Genomic DNA, 18214 nt, shown 5'->3' with positions numbered 1-18214 from the left:
AGTAGAGGATATACTTTTATTAGATAAATACTCGGGGGAATTAAGTACAAGTAGTGAATGCTTACATAAGAAGATTTCCTACAAACATACACTATAGTCTACCCTTAAAAGAGGCCACACTTAGACAAAGAAAATTACAAAGCTACATTCTACAAGTACAAGCTTAGGACTTGGCTTATAGCCACATTGAGGAACAAACAATAAAGATGGTATGCCAAAAAATCCCCCTCTTCCCTTCTCGAAAACTTCAGCCGCCACACTCCAAGTTTTGACGGCCATGATCCCTGCAAAGTAACACAAAGCAACATGACATCATTGGATCTCCCAAAGAGGGAATGGATACAATTAGTATGTGAATGAGAGCCCTTTTGGAAGCACCAAAAGGATTAGTAAGTAGGATCCATGAGATCAGCCATAGAGGGCAGCCCATAAGTTACACCAAAAAGGTATGATGAACATTTCATAAAGCTCAAAAGGGAGCAAGCTGGCAGCCGAAAATAGTAAGGCTTTGTCCCCAAGATTTCAGGCAATATCCCAAAGGGGAAGGCCTATTTAAACAGCCCATCGTCCCCAGGTGAAGACCTATTTAAACAGCTCATCGTCCCCTCCTTCCTCCCCACTTTGGAGCACCCAAAATTTCACATAGTAAGAGTGCAGCAAGAGGAAGGGAGAGGAGCAAGGAGGGAGGTCGAGAACCGTTAGGATTCACCGAGTAAGGTTGAACGTCAAGAGGATGGAGTGATGGTCGGAGTCGATGTTATTAAATAATCAAGTTGATCTTCCAACGATTTGTGTCTTCATACACGAAGTCGTTTAGTAAAGACTTATTCCGCTGTGCTTTTGTGAAGTGAGAATTGTAGAATCTCACCATCAAAGTCACTACCCCCAGTGTTTTTTCATACCCATAAGCAAAAATGGTTGTGATGTTCGCATTTGTTATTGTTGTTTTGTACATTTTAGGTGATCATGTCCTGTACACTTAGCGCTGATGTTCGATGTATGGGTGTATGATGTTGAATTTGAAAAGGCTATTTGGTTGCTGGTGTTGATTGTGAAAATTTGTGAGGATATATTGGCCCATCGATAATCATGTGTGTGTGTTGTAGATTTACTCACATCGTTATTTTTGCTTCAGACTACATACTATGTTATTGTAGGATGGTTAACGACAGGCAGCGAAAAAGAAAGGAGACGAAGGTTGTTGTCCTTACGGTGGACGACATTGTCCGTACGCAGCAACAGAATTTGTTTGTTTACTGCAATTCTTGAGTAATTGGCTCAGCTTTCATTACATTTGCTTTCTCAATTAGATTTTGACTGGAATGGTAGCAGGTGAGAAGCAAGGCATTAGAAATTTCGTTTGAGCCCAGACTTAACCTAGATGATAGTGATGTTGAATATGTGCATCTTCTCCGGTCGGGAGTATGGGTGGATGTTGGCTCTCGCTCGAACATGGAAGATGTATATGTTTGTGCAGACAACATGATGAATGACTATGGTTTTAGCGGCTCTAGTGAGAGTCTCAGTGCCTTATATGGGGTTTGTAACTCTTTTTATCTATATACTAACTTAATATTTTTATATCTTAGTTTCGGCATGTGGAATCGTAGCTATTCTTGGATGTGGTAAAGAATCTTGTTTGGGGAGGTTTGTATGGCTAGTATGTAATGAAATATTTTCTGTATTGGTCAGGTTTTTTATGGACATGGAGGGAAACATGATGTTGACTTTGCGTGCTATAATTTGCCAAGGTTCATTGTTGAGGATGGAGATTTTCCGCAGGACATTGAGAGGGTACTGTCATCGGCATTTTTACAGACGGATGCTGCTTTTGCAGAAGCTTGCTCCACGGATGCAGATCTTGCTTTAGGCACCACTGCTTTGGCAGCTCTGGTAATTGGGAGGTTGGTATCTTAGTTGTGGATGATTCAATGTTGTGAACAAATGAGAAATGCTATTAATGGAATGTCTTCTCCTTGTCTCAATGTAGGTCACTGGTGGTGGCGAATGTTGGAGACTGCATAGAAGTACTCTGTCGAAGGGGTAAAGCGATAGAGATGTCGATAGATCATAAACCTATTTGTTTGAGGGAGAGGCATCGTATAGAAGCTTCGGGAGGTTATGTATACGACGCCTATCTCCACGGGCAGCTAAATGTTGCTCGTGCATTGGGTGATTGGCACATGGAAGGATTGAAAGGTGATGATGGCGGACCACTTACAGCAGAGCCTGAACTCATGACCACGAGGCTCACTGAAGAAGATGAGTTTCTCATCATCGGGTGTGATGGCATGTGGGACGTGTTTCTGAGCCAAAACGATGTGGATTTTGCTCGTAGAAGACTCCCGGAGCACAACGATCCATTGATGTGCAACAAAGATCTCGTGGACGAAGCTTTAAAGTGAAAGAGTGGAAATTTATCGGTGGTCGTGGTTTGCTTCCAGCGGGAGCCATCACCCAATTTGGTGGTCCCTCGCGGAAGAGTGCATCGGAGCATCTTTTGTAGTTGAGAGAGGATGTAGTTTCCAACTGTAACATGTGCGGCTACTGACATTAGCTTTCACTTTTTCCACTTTCCTTTTCCTTGGTTTCTTTCTCATTTTGAACTACTAAATTAAACTAGGACCAACATTTATTAATCATTCCTTTCCTTATTTATTTTCTTAATTTAGTGTAGACAAAAATGAAGCCAAACAATCTTCTTACTAACTTTTATCACCTCTTTTAGAATACAAAAATGAAGCCTAACAAACTTGTTCCTCTGTTTTTCACCTCTTTTGGAAATTAAACGCCCTAATAGAGAAGGCAAAAATGAAGCCAAACAACACGCCTATTCCGACAATGATAACAGCCACATATCCCACAAAATTATGCTTGAATCCAAAGTAAGTCATCACAAAATCTCTGACCGTTTCATCAGTGTTGAGCACAGCTTCGACATCTCTGAACTGCGAAGCAATCAATCCGTAGAGTGACCACGAGATCGGGCAGACATAGTAGTACCATCTCCACCATACCGGCATCCTCTGTAAGAGAAAAAAAATGACGTTAGGCAAAGTTCACATTTCCGGTGCTAGCTATTCTGTGTATTGATTCCCTCATCGTCTTAGGGATGATGAATCCGGAGAATATGTTCCAAATGCCGTAGAAGTCGGAGGAGACGATGGCAGCGATGTTGTGGTTGGGCGTGAGTGCGTGACGGCCATTGCCATCATCTCGTAGAGAGTGAAGTAGAGCAAGGTGAAGTACATGAAGAAAAGGTACCAGAAGTCCACTCAAAATCAATCATCGCGTACACTATCACGCCGTATATCAGCGGCTGCACAGCAGGTGCGGGAGCTCCACCACAGCCTGCAGCAGGTGAGGAAAGGTTGAGAAGATGGCGCGAATCACGCAAATACTTCGCTCCAATCTGCAGCGGAGCAAGGACGAAGGAGGCTAAGGGAAACATTTCTCTTCAAAAAGTAAGGACATAGATGTCTTCACAATGTTTAATATAATTATTTAACATAATGTCTAAGGGCTACCAAACAATGGAATAAGCCATAAAATAATTCTACCAAACACCATTATAACCGAAATTAGTTAATTAAAATACTGGGAAAAGTCATAATCTGATAACTTAATAAAAGCCCCGCATCTCTACCGATAGCAACCTTAAGTTTACAATCATGATATAAGAAATTATTTGTTAAATCCATTAATCCAACACAGAAAAACAAGTTGTAATTTTTGTTTTTGACGCATCGACATACAAACACAAGCGTTCAATTAATTTAATTAATTAATTGATCTAGCGATTATTTAATTCATTATTTGTACATCTAGATATTTTACTAGATATAATAAATTATTTATATTTTTTTCAATAGTAAATGATGGACTTTGTAAATAAAAAATTGTTTGAAACATAAAATATAAATAGAATGAATGATGGAGTACAATTTATAAATTTAGAGAAATAATTTATTATTCAATGTGTTAATTTTTAGGTTTAATAGGAGTTATATTTTATTTAAAATGTTTCATAATAAGAAAATTGTGTATTACTCCCTTCGTTCCAACTAAATTAAGTTGTATTCTTTTTTGAAATGTCCCAACTAAATTGAATAATTTTATTTTTTTACAAATATAAAAAATAAAAAAAATTCAAGCACTCTTACTTTATTCCATCACCTACTTTATTCTATTTTTATCTTTCCTACTTTATTCACTTCTCCTAATTTTTAACACAATCTCTTAATTTTTATTCTCAAAAATTTAACTGGACTTAGAGTTTTTATTTTTATATTTGAAAAAAATGAGTATAATCCACAAAAAAAATTAATCAATAATTACATAAATGAAGTTAATGGTTAATTAATGTGTAATCTATACAATATATAAAAGGGGAGTTTTGGGGTATATATAAAAGGGGAGTTTTGGGAGTATTTAGGAAAATAAGGAGACTTTTGGGGATATTTAGGGAAATGCCTTTTTAAAATAGATATTACTATTATTTAAATATAACTATTTTTTTTTTGACGTAGTAGTAAATATTAAATCGGAGAGTGGTATGGTGGGAGGTTATTCCTGAATATTGGCTGCTTGCCACTTTTCCCACCATTTCCCACTATTTCCCACTTATGCGGATCTGTGATGGATATTTACGTGGATTATGTTTTCTATATATTTAAATCATTCAAATTATTACATTTATGGTTTTAGCTAGAGTAAATAGTGCAATTCAAATAAAACTGAAAATAATCAACACAATACATAAAAAAAAAAAAAAAAAAAGTACCCAAATGTACTTTCATGAGTCTCATCTTATGTTTTGCTGTATGGATGATCGTTTTAATACATACTATTGATTATTGATTTTGTGCATTGCAAATCTATTTTGTTCCTTATTTTATTGTAGTTTTAGGTGAGACGGGTGGCTTTAAAGATGACAAATTATCTTTGTACTCCATGATTTAATGTTCAAACATTATATTATTGTGATTTGTTTCAAATTTATTACACTAATTACTCATGTTTAAATTTACGCTCTCAAAGTGAAAAATGGAGTAACTTAGGACGAAAGAAGTATTAATCTGTGAATAGCACAAACGTGATACTAGTTATTAATTAATGTCTGGCCGTGTTAATTTATGTAAAAGTAACTTGGCCCACCTGATACTAATACTAAAGGAAATGGGATAAAGGAAACAAAAGAGAATAAGAAGTTAGTGGTTTTAATATTATTTCCATCTTAGTAATTGTCTCTCAAATTGGGATGCGTTTCATTTGGTTGAGTCCGCGTTTTAGCTACAACAGGCTATTCTATATTTTTAACACAGCAGAGGATCCTCTTCCCATTTCTTATTGCACATTAGTTTATCAAATATGTGTCCAATTAATGTGGATTGTGGGCTCTATTTATTTTATTTGTCAAAAAGTTATTGATATAATACACCACGTCACTAAGTCAACATCGTATGGAGGGTCATGAAATTTTTAATGGACTTTGAGTAAATAACAAAATGTACATTTACTGTATCTGTTTAACTAAAAAAAAAATGGTGCTATTATATAATGCATCGAAAATAATACCCAATCTATAATTTGTGTTGGGTGGCCTTCAATTTGAAACCCAATTGTCTCACACACAAACACGATATCGGTTTTGAGTTCTGACACTGATCAACGAAAGGCAGAAGAAGACGCCGACGGCAATGGAAGGTGGTGGCGGAAATCTGTCGGAGCTCTACTCAAGCTCCAAGCGCCTCTCATTGAAGATCAGAGATGCTTTGGAGCGGCTCGAGCGTCTCGAGTTCACCTCAACATCCTCCTCTTCGCTTTCATCGTCCAGCGCCGTTGTCGCGGCCTCTTCTGATGATCAACCTACTTTGATTCGAAGAGATATCAGCCAGATCCAGTCGCTCTGCGCTGATATGGATCGCCTCTGGCGCTCCATACCTTCCAAGCCTCAGCGCGATCTATGGAAAAGGTCTTTCTCTATTTCCGAAAATCTAATTCTTCTTATTCAATCTACGTAGGATTCGGATATGCATTCTGTTCTGGTACACCAATTCAGCCCTGAATTTGACGAATTCTCGGAACTATGTTGTTTCAATGGTTTCCTAATCCCGATTATAATTAGAGTGCTCTAGGAAGGAGATTAGAAGAAGCTGAATCTGTAAAAGTGCTGGTTCAATTGATATTTTCGTGTTTAGTCCTTCTATAAGTTTATGAATTGTAGAGATTGAGATTTAGTGTTGATGTGATTCCGGTGTGTCGATTCGATTACTGCTGGAGTGGCTTTAATTGCCTTGCTAATGGGAAAATCTTTTGTGGTAACATAAACGGACGTCTCTAGGTGTATGCTATTGGAATGATGTTCATGCTGTTGTAATCTTATCGAATTACGTCAACAAAGTAGGCATTTCGAAGAGGCTTATTAAATTGTACATGCAGTGCGAAAGGGATGGGCATCTCTATACCTTTTCCTGTGCTGCTAGGCATCTGCTGTACTTTATTAAACTAAGTGTCAATGCCGTTTTAGGCTAGATTATCAGTTAAATTAAGGTGTAAGCAAGATAGTAACCAAATGAACAAATAAAAATAAAGTGTAGCACCATTGGTTTTTGGGCGATGATTATATTCATCTGTGAATATCGATACTAAGATCTGGATTATAATTGTTGAACGTCTTTCTTTCTTTATTTTTTATGTTTGGTTATAGTAGCATCTTGTCCCTGGTTTTCGTAGTGAATAATTTGTTTATGGCCCAGTTTTCCTAATTGAAATTCTGGATTTATAATAGATATTCTTGTTATGTTAGTGAATTTCATTCATGATGATGAAAACCTGTATATAATGTTATTTATTGTCTATGATAGCATTTCGTGAAAATGATCATCTAAGCACTACCCACTGGCAAAAATGGAACTAAGATAGGATCTATCCTGGCCGGAGAAACTTTTTAGTTACAACTAGGGTAGAACCAATCTGTTAGAATCTTAGAATACCGTATTGGAACTTTTCTTGCTGGTCATGTAAGGTACTTTTCAAATGGATTATGGGAGCTAGATGTTGAATATATAGAAGATGCTGATGGTATTCTTACATCTTCCTGATATCATGACCTGCTTCTTTCTTTTTGTGTTGGGAATTAGGTTATTGAATCATTCCATAAAATGATAAACTTGGTTTTTCTTATGCCTTTGCAGATGTAATGTAAGATTTGATTTATAGTTTCTGTTAGACCTTGTCTTTGGTATGAAGAAATTGTTTACTTTGGTCTGTTGTGCAGAAAGGTAGAACAAGTCAGTGAGGAGGCTGAGTCATTTAGAGCTAGTTTGGATAAGTACACATCAAGGCATCAGAAGCGAGTACAAGAAGCCCAAGAGAGAGCTGAATTACTTGGAAGAGCTGTATTGCCTCCGTCTCAGATTAATAACCACTTATCTTTTATATGCTTGTTTGAGTTATGGCAACTTATCATTTTGAATGTTCCATTTGTTCAGAGTGGAGATGCTCATGTTTTGAGAATCTTTGATGAGGAGGCTCAAGCAGTGGAGTCAGTCCGTAGATCATCAAGATTACTAGAGGAAAGCTTTGCAACAGGAGTTGCTATTCTTTCCAAGTATAGTGAGCAAAGGGACCATTTAAAGGTAACCATTTCGAAGCCCCTGCTTGATGCAAAATTATGCATCTGTCTTTTAAAAATTCTGTGGTGCTTTGCTGAATGTAGTTAGTACTATAAAACACTCTATATGGCTAAATAACTTGCATTAAGTTACTTGGAGTTATGGGAGGTAAGTAAAATTTAATGATACAATTTTTGTGTGCAAGACGAGACTCGTTAAAATAAACATGTCTGTCAATATGCGACTACCTGCACATATTCCAACATAAATTTCGATGTTTATGTGACTTACTGGTACTGGAATGAAAGGAAGTTGTAGGAATACTATTGAAGTCAAAAATTGTTATTTTGAATTCATTTTAAGAGAGCTGCCCTCCTGCTTCAATTTAAGTCAAACAATGTTATTTTGCATGAAGGGTTTTAGGTTTCTTTATTTTATACTCCAGTTGTTTGCTGTATATTTCGACTTCATGTGGTCAAGCTATTGCTGTTATAGCAGTTACATATCATATTTCAACCTGTTGCAATTTGGCATTCTAGTAGTATAGTTTTCTTAAGATTGACTTGTTTACAATTAACCTGAGCTTGAGCCAAAAAGCTCAAATTGACTCACGATTCCAAACAAACTTAATAAAGACAAAATAATTTACTCCCTCCGCCCCAGATACATTTTTCTTTTTGGGATATCCCACTCTAAATGACACATTTCTTAAAAATGAAGTATCACTTTCTCTATTTTTTTCTCTCTTCCTTTATTTTCTCTTCACTTAATTCAGAAAACAATACTACATAAAATCATGCGAATAAGAAGTGCTCCACTTAGAGTAGGATGAATGAAGTTATTAATATCCCATAGTAGTTTGACATTTAGATTTGATTAGTACTATTCAGTAATTTTACTCGATGTGCAATAGTTATGTAGTAGTACTAGTAGAATATATGGCATGGTTGAAAAATTACAACTTTGATAGCATAAATAGGATGTATTATTTGATTTTTCTTAAGTGTTAAGTAAATAAGAATATTAAACTATAAATTTTGAACAAAAAACTATACAGTAGTACTATATTTTCTTCTCGATATATATCCGCGCTCACAACAAGTTGGCTCACAAGCTCTGACTTGGGCACTATCTTGAGTAACCAAGTCATAGAAGGCAGTGATTTATTGATCTTCTTCTACTGAATCCAAGCAAACGTTTTATGGTTTTTCCATTGATACAGAGAGCTCAAAGGAAAGCTTTGGATGTTCTCAACACTTTGGGGCTATCAAACTCCCTATTGAGGCTCATTGAGAGGCGGAACCGTTTCGACAGATGGATTAAGTATGCTGGCATGACTGTAACTATCATCGTGGTCGTCATGTTCTGGAGGTGGACAAGATGACTGGAATGTTGTCTCTCTCGCAACAAGTTAGTACGACTGCCTGACATATATCCAAATGATCTTCTGGTGTGGTTGATTTTATCTGAGGTTGGTAAAAAGGTTAAATCTCGTAGATATGTTTGGCTCACAATGATGAATAGAAAAGAATGTTGAAGGAATTTATAAATGAAAGCATTGTACAGACGAGAATTTAGATTTGTAATCTCTATCAGATTTCTTTCCCCTCTACTATAAGTGTTTTAGCTCTCATTCGCATGTAGAATACAGAAAATCTCAAGAAAGTTATTCAGTTTTATGGGACTCGGGAAACAGCTTTTTCAAGAAACCAATATCTTTTGTTCTTTCGAATATTAGCTCCAATAGATGTTTAAATCACATTTACGACTTCAAAAATGCATAGTTAGATTCAGAAAAGAAGCCAATGAAAAGCTTAGTACGATGAAAGTAAGATGTGAAATAGTATGTGATATGTGAAAGAATGTATTCCCTCCGTTCTAAGATAAGCGAATCACTTCTTTTGAGTACATGGAGAGAGAATAAAGTAGGTGAAGAATAAAGTACTCCCTCCGTTTCTTCATAGTTGAGTCATTTTACCATTTCGGGAAGTTTCTTCATAGTTGAGTCGTTTCCTTATATGGTAATTTTTTCCTCTCTCTTACTTTACTCTCTCTTACTTTATTCTCTTACTTTATTTACTTTATACTTTATTCTCTCTACCTTTTCTTCTCTCTTACTTTTTTATCTATTTATTTAACACACCTAATATTCATTTCTAAAATTCCGTGCCGAAAAGTTCTGCCTCAACTATGAAGAAACGGAGGGAGTATGAGAAAAGATTTTCACAAAAAATGGAAATGACTCAATTATAGTGGAATATTCCAAAAAAAATATGATTTGCTTATCTTAGGATGGAGGGAGTACTAGTTTTTATACAAATATTGTTTTTAAAACCACATAGTTTACTAGTTCTAAAATAGGATGTAATCATGTAAATGAAACATATCGAAGTGTTTGTTCCTAAAAATAGAAATTATTTCCTCTTTAGTTCGTTTTCTAAAAGTAGGACTCTTCATTTTAGGAAATAGATTCCACAACCACTAACACATTAATTCTCTAACAAGGAAAGTTAAATAAAAAAAGTATATCATCTATTTACCTTCTTAAAAAGTCAAATATACCCTTCTAAAAAGTAGTATTCCTCTATCCCAACTAAGTTGAGTCAAAACTTTTGGGTATGGAGATTAAGAAATTGCAAAGAAAAGTAGGAGAGATGAATAAAGTAGAAAAAATAAAGAGAGAGAGAGTAAAATAGATGATGGAATAAAGTAAGAGTGATTGAATGTTTTGTTTTTTTTATCAAAATGAAAATGACTCAACTTGGTTGGGATATCCCAAAAAGGAATATGCCTCAACTTAGTTGGGACGGAGGGAGTAACACATTCCAAAGGAAAAATGCATATTGAAATGTAAATCATTTTTTTTTTAAAAATAATAGTACAATATACATTGAAAAATATTAAGTATAATACCTTCTCAAATACCTTTTCTTTTGGAGAATGTTTTTCCATGAAAAGAAAACAAATATGGTAGTTATAAGATTTTACCTCTCCATCATCTTCAAAATGAAAAAAAGTACTCATATAAATGTACTCCCTCCGTCCCATAAAAGTTGAGATAAAACTTTTGGACACGGAGGTTAAGAATTTATATTAAATAATAAGAGAGATGAAAAAAGTAGGAAAGATAAGAGAGAGTAAAGTAAATGATGGAATAAAAAAAAGAGTGATTAGATGTTTTGTCTTTTGTTAAAAAAAGAAATGACTCAACTTTGTTGGGATGGACTAAAAAGGAATACTACTCAACTTTTTTGGGACGGAGGGAGTATAATACATTCTCAAATACCTTTGCAAGAATGATTTTTCTTAGATAAAAGGTAAATGTGATAGTTATATGAATTTACCTCTCCATTTATCTCTCCTCTTGGAGATGCTCTAGTATAGGGTAATAATTACTTAAATGCATAACTAGAGTACAAAAACAAAGTTCACTATAAGAGCGATTTAGTTCACAACATGAAAACACCATTGTAGAGAAAACATGGAGTGAACCAAAATGCCGATATAGTAAACTAAATCCTTCACTATAATGACATTTTGGTTCTTTTTAAATTGATATGAAACATCCTTAGTGAACTAAATCGTTTTTACGGTGAAATTCTCCAGCTTATGCATTTAAAATTAGTTATATATGTCATACACGTATGCTCTTTGTGAATAAATATTTTGATTACTTTTTAAACTAACTTCTTCTGCTCTATTTAATCGGTTTCTTTTTTGTTAGATTTCTCAACTACTTCATCCATCCCACAATAATATGCACTATTTCCTTTTTAATACACTGTGTCCCACAATTATACATTTTTTTAATTTTGGAAAGTCTTTTTTATTTAATGAGGTTAGACCTATTCTGCATTAACAATATTTTAACTATCTTTTTTCTCTACATTTTTTTTATTTTACTAATTTTATATTAAAATCCGTGCTGAACTCAAAGTACATATTCTTTGGGGATGGATGGAGTATTTTGTTTAGTTACTTTTTATACTCCATAATTAGTCGTCATAGCTTCCATTTTGGATCCAACCAAACCAAAGCCCAATTGAATAAAAATTGTAAACCCTACTAAAATAAAAAGAAAAAAATATGTCAGCCCAAGCCCTTAAGGGCTCCTAAATAAAACTAAGCCCGAACTTTTAATAAAAGAAAAGCACGGTAAATCGACTCCCTAAACTCCACTTGAGCCTCCTCCAAACTCGAATCCGTCGGCGCCGCGCTGCTGACAGAGCAAACCTCCGCCCTACACCTCGGACTCTCCGTCGCCAGAAGTCCAGCTATATTCCGGTTTAATAAGGTTTGTTCTCAAATTCAAACTCATCTCTTTGGCTCTTCTCTGTGTGCTGGCCTACAATTTATAGATTAGGAGAAGTATTTAAACTTTTTTGTTGGATTTTTGTTGAATGTGTGAGTTTCAGTTAGCTTAGCTGCACCGAGAATTGTAAAAATAGAATAGGAAAAGTGTGTTCTAATTAAGAAAAAAGGAATCATCTCACAGTCCACACACTCGACTGTCCAACTCAACGACTTTGATCTGTGTAAGCTTTCATCTTTATTATGCGCTATCTAGGAGTACAATTATTTTTGTTTGTTTTACCAATTTTATTTTTTTTAAAATTTTTTATTGTAATTTGATCTATAATGTTGTGTAATGTTGATGGCTACACGATAAATCAATTGTTTGTTTTCGAGGTGGAATGTAAGTACTTATGAGTGTCAGGTGCGGGAGCCCGCAGACATGCTTGGGTCGGGATTAGAATGATGAAACTCGGGTGCGGGCAGCTGTAGACACCACCCATGACCGATCTATGCCCCAATATTTGAATCTACTTATTTCGTGGGAAGGAAGACACTCTTCTACACTTTATAAAATAAAATATAAAGGACTAAATCGACAAATTAATTATTACGTGGGTCAAAGTGTAATAAAGACAGTTACGTGGGTAATTTGATTTTTGAAGGACTGAAGCGAAAACTGAATATATTTTTCAGGTCAAATCTGTAATAAAGCAAGTTATGTGGGTCAATAACCCCTGAAGTTGAACACGTGAAGACGCAGAGTAGCAGCTGCTTCTAGACTCCACCACCGCTCGCCGCCGCCGGTCGAAATCACAACCATTTGTTCATTCCATTTGCCACATCGCTGTTAGACCTCTATCTCCACAAGAAATTTTGCCCCAATTTCACCCCTATCATTAAATTAACCAGCGTATGAACGACCTGCTGCTGTTCGCTCACCCTAACTCACCATTGTTTCCGGCGCGATCATCCTTTCTCCGACCTCCGGCGTACTTTTTTTCCACGTGAGGTTAGATTTTGAGGCGAATTTCTTATCATTAAGAAATACAGAATGCTGATCATTACTGATTTCCCTTTATCACCTAAAGTATGTTTTAATATGATTAATGTTATTTTAATGTCAATAAAATGCATTCAGAAACTTTTTTACCACGAAAAAATGGCTAAATTCGTGTTTGTCTCGTTGCATTGAGTTTTTGCTTAGTTGTTTCTACGTCACAATTTGCTCTCAAAGAGTTGCGCGCTCAGTATTAGCATGTTTTTAGGCCAAAACAGTTTCTTGTCATTCCTAGATGTACTCATGGGGAAACGATTATCTGTTGTGTTGGACAGTCATGGCATTTCGACAATATTTTGAAACTGACTATATAATGACGAAGCAGAACTAACCTATGGGTAATCAGAAACTTGGCTTCTTCTGGTCACATAGATATGAAGCCTCAACATATGTTTGCATTTGGATATCAGTTACTTCAATCTACTGTATCATAGTGTTATCATCTTCACTCACTCACTCACTTATGATTCTGCTGCCATCCAATATCCTTAACATGCATTCTTTTATCGTCAATTCGTCATCCATAGGCTCGTTTATGATTGAGGATGATGTTGTCATAAACTTTTACATGTAATTCATAATTTTCTTACTGACAATCGTTCAACCTAAAATAAAGCCTGAATCAAGCTGAAATTACCCAAGAGTCTGCTTCCACTGTCAGGCTACTATGTGTATGGAAGTGAATGTCGATTGTGTCCAACATATATAGTCTCTGTGTCTGTGAGAAGTGCTTATGCATATAATTTATACTCTAATACTTTAAATCATGGCAGTAAAATTTATCCTTACATGTGTAACCATTGGAACTGGATGCTGGAGAACAATGATATGCATTACAATAAAGATAAGATATTGAAACTGGAATATTGTTTGATCTAATGCAAATGTGTATGGTGTAAATGGAATCATATTATGGTACAATTAATATTTCCAGTTTGTTTAGATGAACCGGACAAAGGTGTGGGGGTGTGTTAAGGACCACTCTAGGTGCACCAGACCACTGTTTCGTACAGTGAGGGATCAAAATGGAATTCTGTCTGTTGGAAAGAGGTTCTATTCTCCACAGGAAGAAGGATACCACATGCAAAGAAAGACATCATGGATGTTCAATCTGCCGTGTGTTCAAGTGGACACAGTGTTTGGGAGTAAAATTACATCACATCGATATGTGCATAGCATGCAAAATGATCCGGACTTGAGTAGGGACTTTTTTGTACGACTCTGGCTTGCTGATAAAAAGAAGACAGGGCCTACTGGGAAACGAAGGCATAAAGTTCTTAAATCCAATAGCAGTGGCGAAATGATAGCTGATGGCCAAACTTTTCCTAGACTTATTGAAAGAATGCTTTCTGGCGCTTTAGATAAGAAGTCTTATGACAAGGTGAAGTCAGGTCTTAAGCAACCACCTACCAGCCAATCAATCACGGGTACATTAGAACCAATGTCTTTGGAAGAGGTAATGTTATCATGTGCCCTTTGGAGAACACACACTTATTTTCTTTGGAGTTTTACATGATATATGTCTGTTTGACATTAGTTGCATTTTTTGAGTTATTATATCACTGCAATTCCGGTACTAGTACTTTATTTAGGTAAAACATTATGATGCTTAATGCTTCTGTGTAAATTGACTTGACCAAATACTTCATTTCAGTCTAAGGTAGCACCTCTTCTTGCAAGATCCAATCTACTGATTACCAGGGATATAGAATGGGCCAACTTGGTTCTTGGTTTTGAGCAGGTAAGCTGTAAGATTTTAGAACTCTTCACACATCAGCAAAATTCTTGACATCTTGTCCTTTTTGCTTTAATGCTATATTAATAATATGATATCAAGGGAAAGCTAAGTTTGTGTTTCCACCATTTTCATGGTGACACTATCATAATTTGGATGCTAGTGGACAAAGTTGCTTATCAACCAGCATATGCTGTTAGCATTGGTGGCTCAACATGACATCTCAGTTGGAAGAACTAAGCGATTCTATTCATCTCACTATGATAATTACCGAGAAAGTTGATATTTTGATATTTTTTTAGTTTTGATAGCTGAATGACTTGCTGTTCTATTATACTTTTTGTTTTGATAGGATGCCATTTCTAATGATTAGCTTACATTTGCTTTATTTTTTTTTCCCAAAACTTAATTAGAGGAAGCTGGTTTTTACCAGATAGTTACATAAATAGATTGGACAATAAAATGCTATCCGAAGTATCTAGAGCTTCTTCAGTTCCATAGCCTTCGATGCCTTTCTGATGTAGTATATTTTTTCGTGTACAAATGCATTGCTCTAGTTTTCTTTTCCAATGAGGTGTGTCTTTGTGCAGGAAAACCGATATGCAATGGTTGATGTCTGCTACCCTCAAGCAGTACGTCTGTTCTTGGTTTTACTCCCTTGTGGTTTACCATTCATTGGTGCTGGTTTAAAGAAACTTACTGATATTGGATTCAGTAATAGTAATTACTTAACATTTTAATTGTAGCCTGTAGGTTTCATACGCGAGCAGAGCAATGTGATTGCAAGACAGGTATTACTTTGTGTTCTGACATCCATAGTTTCTTTGTTTCATACAATATTTCTGAACGTTGTTTTTTCTTGTGCTGCTGTTAATTCCTTACCTCTGAACAGCATATTCATTTGTAGTGGTTGAAATTGTTGAATACCATCATGAGCTCAATTTAAACACTTAGAACAACAGTTTGTTCCAAATATTTTCTTGCCCCAACCAATATCTGCCATGGCATGATCAAATGGGATATGGAACTAGATAAATATTTGTTAGAGGTTAGTGCGAAACTGAATTTCTTTGTTTCTTACTTTGTTTCTGTTATGATGAAGATTGCAAACCTCTATTAAGAAACTTAGTAAAATATGGATTTATTTGATATTAGATACCTGAATAAAATTGGCGCAGCATATTATTACTGGAGATGTTTTCCCCCTTCTTTTGATCATTTCTTCAGTTTTACACTTTTACTCGATAAATGCCGTTTAAATTGTGATTATTGCTTTTACACTTTCTGTTTGATGATTGCAACACTTTTTCCTGCAGTTGCTTCGCTTAAGACGCCCTTTCATTGCATACATTACCGATGGATCGGGCAACGAGCTCTTTAGGGTAATAACTTTTTAATGTTCTCATTACTTTCATCTGCACTTGGATGTCTCTTTTGGGTGTACAATGGCACTAATTGTTTTCCTTTGTATAACTGTTTCCAAGTAGGTTCGAAGGCCCTTTTGGTGGATCACCAGTTCAATATACGCAGAGATAAATGGAAAAGTACGCTTCTCATCATGTTTTGCTTTGATTCTGCTTTGTTTTGTTTTGTTTTGTTTTGGGTCTCTAATCTGACGATTGATCATAATACCAAGCTTTTAGAACTAGCAGAGATTTTTTTGGACTTAATGTCATTTGTTATTTTACTTCTTTCTTGTCAGGAAATTGGTGTTGTTCACAGAAGATGGCATCTGTGGAGGAGAATTTATGACTTGTACTTGGGGTATGTAATTTTAGTTCCAAACCCAATATAATGACGGAATCTCCCAAACATGTGATGTTGATCTGCTGCCTCTCTCTCTTCTCTCTCTCAGGGATAAGCAATTTGCAGTTGTTGAGAACCCTGGGTTGTGGAATTGGACTTTCACTTTGAAGGACATTGATGGAAATGTGTTGGCAGAGATAGACCGTGACTGGAGGGGTTTTGGATTTGAGGTTATTGAATTCTGATTTGATTCATGTAGTCAGGGGATTGATTGGATTTTTTTCACCTATCGCAAAATGGAAAGCTAGATTTACCCTTTATGTTAATATGGTGTGACTGGATAATAAGGGATATGGTCTCACATTGTCTATGTTGATGATAGATCTGCTGATTAGAAGAACAATCACATCTGTTGTGCAGATTTTTACAGATGCTGGTCAGTATGTGATCCGGTTTGGGAGCTCCGATTCAGGTGTTGCGCCTGCAGCAGAGGTAAACTCACTGCATAAGTAGCATATTATGTTATTTAAATAGTGAATTTCTTAATCATGTTTCTGCATTTGTAGGTGCAAGAGCTAAACGTTGCTCGTTCCTTGACTCTGTCAGAGAGAGCAGTAGCTGTTGCCCTGGCTGTTTCACTTGATAATGACTACTTCTCCAGACACGGAGGCTGGTAAGATACTGGTTTTCCGTATACCTTTAGACATTCATATCATTCTTTAGTAAAGAAGGTTCAGTTTTAGTCTAGTAGGGTGTGCATATCCACTTTCTTGTAGTACTAGCAGAACTCCCCACTTGATTTCAGCTGATACATGCTGATTAGTTGTATAACTTGCTTGTTCTTATCAGGGGATTTCCCTTTATGGTGGTCGATGATTGAGAGTTGGCTGGCAAGATGATTGAGCACCGAATTGGGTCAGTTTTGCAACTTGGCCTTTCATCACACTGGTTAAACATATTCTTTTGATGCTTTTCACTGCCAATGAATGGCTGTGAAAAAAAAATGTACTACAGGCTGTTCACAAAATCTTAAGTTTTCGAGCATGAACCTCAGCTGAATGCTTTATTTATGCCCTTTCCAATTTCATCCGTAGCAGCAAAAAGTTATCATGGCTGCCATCATGTGTCGTTGTCGAAGTCTAGGATAATCACAGGATTAGTTAGCTGTGCACCTCTGTTGTGCGAGCTGTGTTTGCATCTTGCTATTTGCTTGTTGTTTAGTCGATTCTGAACTACTTGGGATTTTATTTACATATTTTATACACGTGTCCAAGACTTATTACAAGTTTTTCTTCACTTTTGAAGGTAGTTGGGCAACGGTCACCTAAATATTGAAATTGATATACTCCTACCTAATAATAACTCAATTTAAGTAAATTCCGACCCACAAATAGTCCATAGGTTTATATGGTTACCAAAACTCTTTCTCGATTTGGGTAAGTGGATGGTGTTTTATCCAAAATTTGGGTAGACAATTTTCACTTACCCAATGTTAAGACCATATTACTAATACATTTACAATAAAATCCCAGTTTAGTTGATAAACAAAATTTGGGTAGACAATTTTCACTTACCCAATTTTCACTTGCCCAATGTTAAGACCATATCACTGACGGAACTACACAGGCACGGGGGCTTAGCTGCCACCAGACCCCGATCCCCCCTTATACCGCCGTGCTCCGACCGGGTTCCGCCCCAGAGAGATCTAGCCGCCGCTGCTCTGTAACTTCTGTTCTGTAGCGTAAACGCTAATTGGGGAAGAAA

The 18214-nt window shown here is 36.1% G+C and overlaps 2 protein-coding genes and 1 pseudogene across 3 annotated transcripts; all 3 read left to right on the top strand.

The window, feature by feature from the left end:
- Positions 1-914: 914 nt before the first annotated feature.
- LOC125194081 (putative protein phosphatase 2C 22) lies at positions 915-2510 on the top strand (annotated as a pseudogene).
- Positions 2511-5590: 3080 nt separating this feature from the next.
- On the top strand, positions 5591-9325 carry LOC125206201 (membrin-11-like). The gene is made up of 4 exons (XM_048105490.2): positions 5591-5974; positions 7280-7400; positions 7494-7640; positions 8839-9325. Exons 1-4 carry the CDS (start codon positions 5700-5702, stop codon positions 8998-9000), a joined length of 705 nt encoding a protein of 234 aa, XP_047961447.1. The 5' UTR covers positions 5591-5699; the 3' UTR covers positions 9001-9325.
- A 2435-nt stretch (positions 9326-11760) lies between these two features.
- On the top strand, positions 11761-17735 carry LOC125200889 (altered inheritance rate of mitochondria protein 25-like). Of its 2 annotated transcripts, none has more exons than XM_048098710.2 (13): positions 11761-11910; positions 12606-12921; positions 13913-14425; positions 14624-14710; positions 15295-15336; positions 15451-15495; positions 16021-16086; positions 16192-16248; positions 16407-16468; positions 16560-16680; positions 16871-16942; positions 17017-17123; positions 17300-17735. In XM_048098710.2, exons 3-13 carry the CDS (start codon positions 13913-13915, stop codon positions 17328-17330), a joined length of 1203 nt encoding a protein of 400 aa, XP_047954667.1. In that variant the 5' UTR covers positions 11761-11910; positions 12606-12921; the 3' UTR covers positions 17331-17735. The 2 variants fall into 2 exon arrangements, with proteins under 2 accessions (XP_047954667.1, XP_047954668.1); XM_048098711.2 differs by having other exon boundaries at positions 13904-14425.
- The last annotated feature ends 479 nt before the right edge of the window (positions 17736-18214 follow it).

The sequence above is a fragment of the Salvia hispanica genome, chromosome 2 (assembly GCF_029641045.1).
Source record: "Salvia hispanica isolate PSC_SH4W2 chromosome 2, Shi_PSC_v1, whole genome shotgun sequence".
Taxonomy (NCBI): Eukaryota; Viridiplantae; Streptophyta; class Magnoliopsida; order Lamiales; family Lamiaceae; genus Salvia; species Salvia hispanica.
This window is presented reverse-complemented; position numbering and strand designations above follow the sequence as displayed.

What these genes read in the sequence shown, in the direction of transcription:
- LOC125206201 (XM_048105490.2), top strand. Translation starts at nt 5,700, where the DNA reads ATGGAAGGTGGTGGCGGAAATCTGTCGGAGCTCTACTCAAGCTCCAAG. An exon ending in CTGAATTACTTGGAAGAGCT is followed by an intron (nt 7,401 to 7,493) that starts GTATTGCCTCCG and finishes CCATTTGTTCAG; the next exon opens with AGTGGAGATGCTCATGTTTT. An exon ending in AGCAAAGGGACCATTTAAAG is followed by an intron (nt 7,641 to 8,838) that starts GTAACCATTTCG and finishes CCATTGATACAG; the next exon opens with AGAGCTCAAAGGAAAGCTTT.
- LOC125200889 (XM_048098710.2), top strand. Translation starts at nt 13,913, where the DNA reads ATGAACCGGACAAAGGTGTGGGGGTGTGTTAAGGACCACTCTAGGTGC. An exon ending in ATTTATGACTTGTACTTGGG is followed by an intron (nt 16,469 to 16,559) that starts GTATGTAATTTT and finishes TCTCTCTCTCAG; the next exon opens with GGATAAGCAATTTGCAGTTG. An exon ending in GGAGGGGTTTTGGATTTGAG is followed by an intron (nt 16,681 to 16,870) that starts GTTATTGAATTC and finishes TCTGTTGTGCAG; the next exon opens with ATTTTTACAGATGCTGGTCA.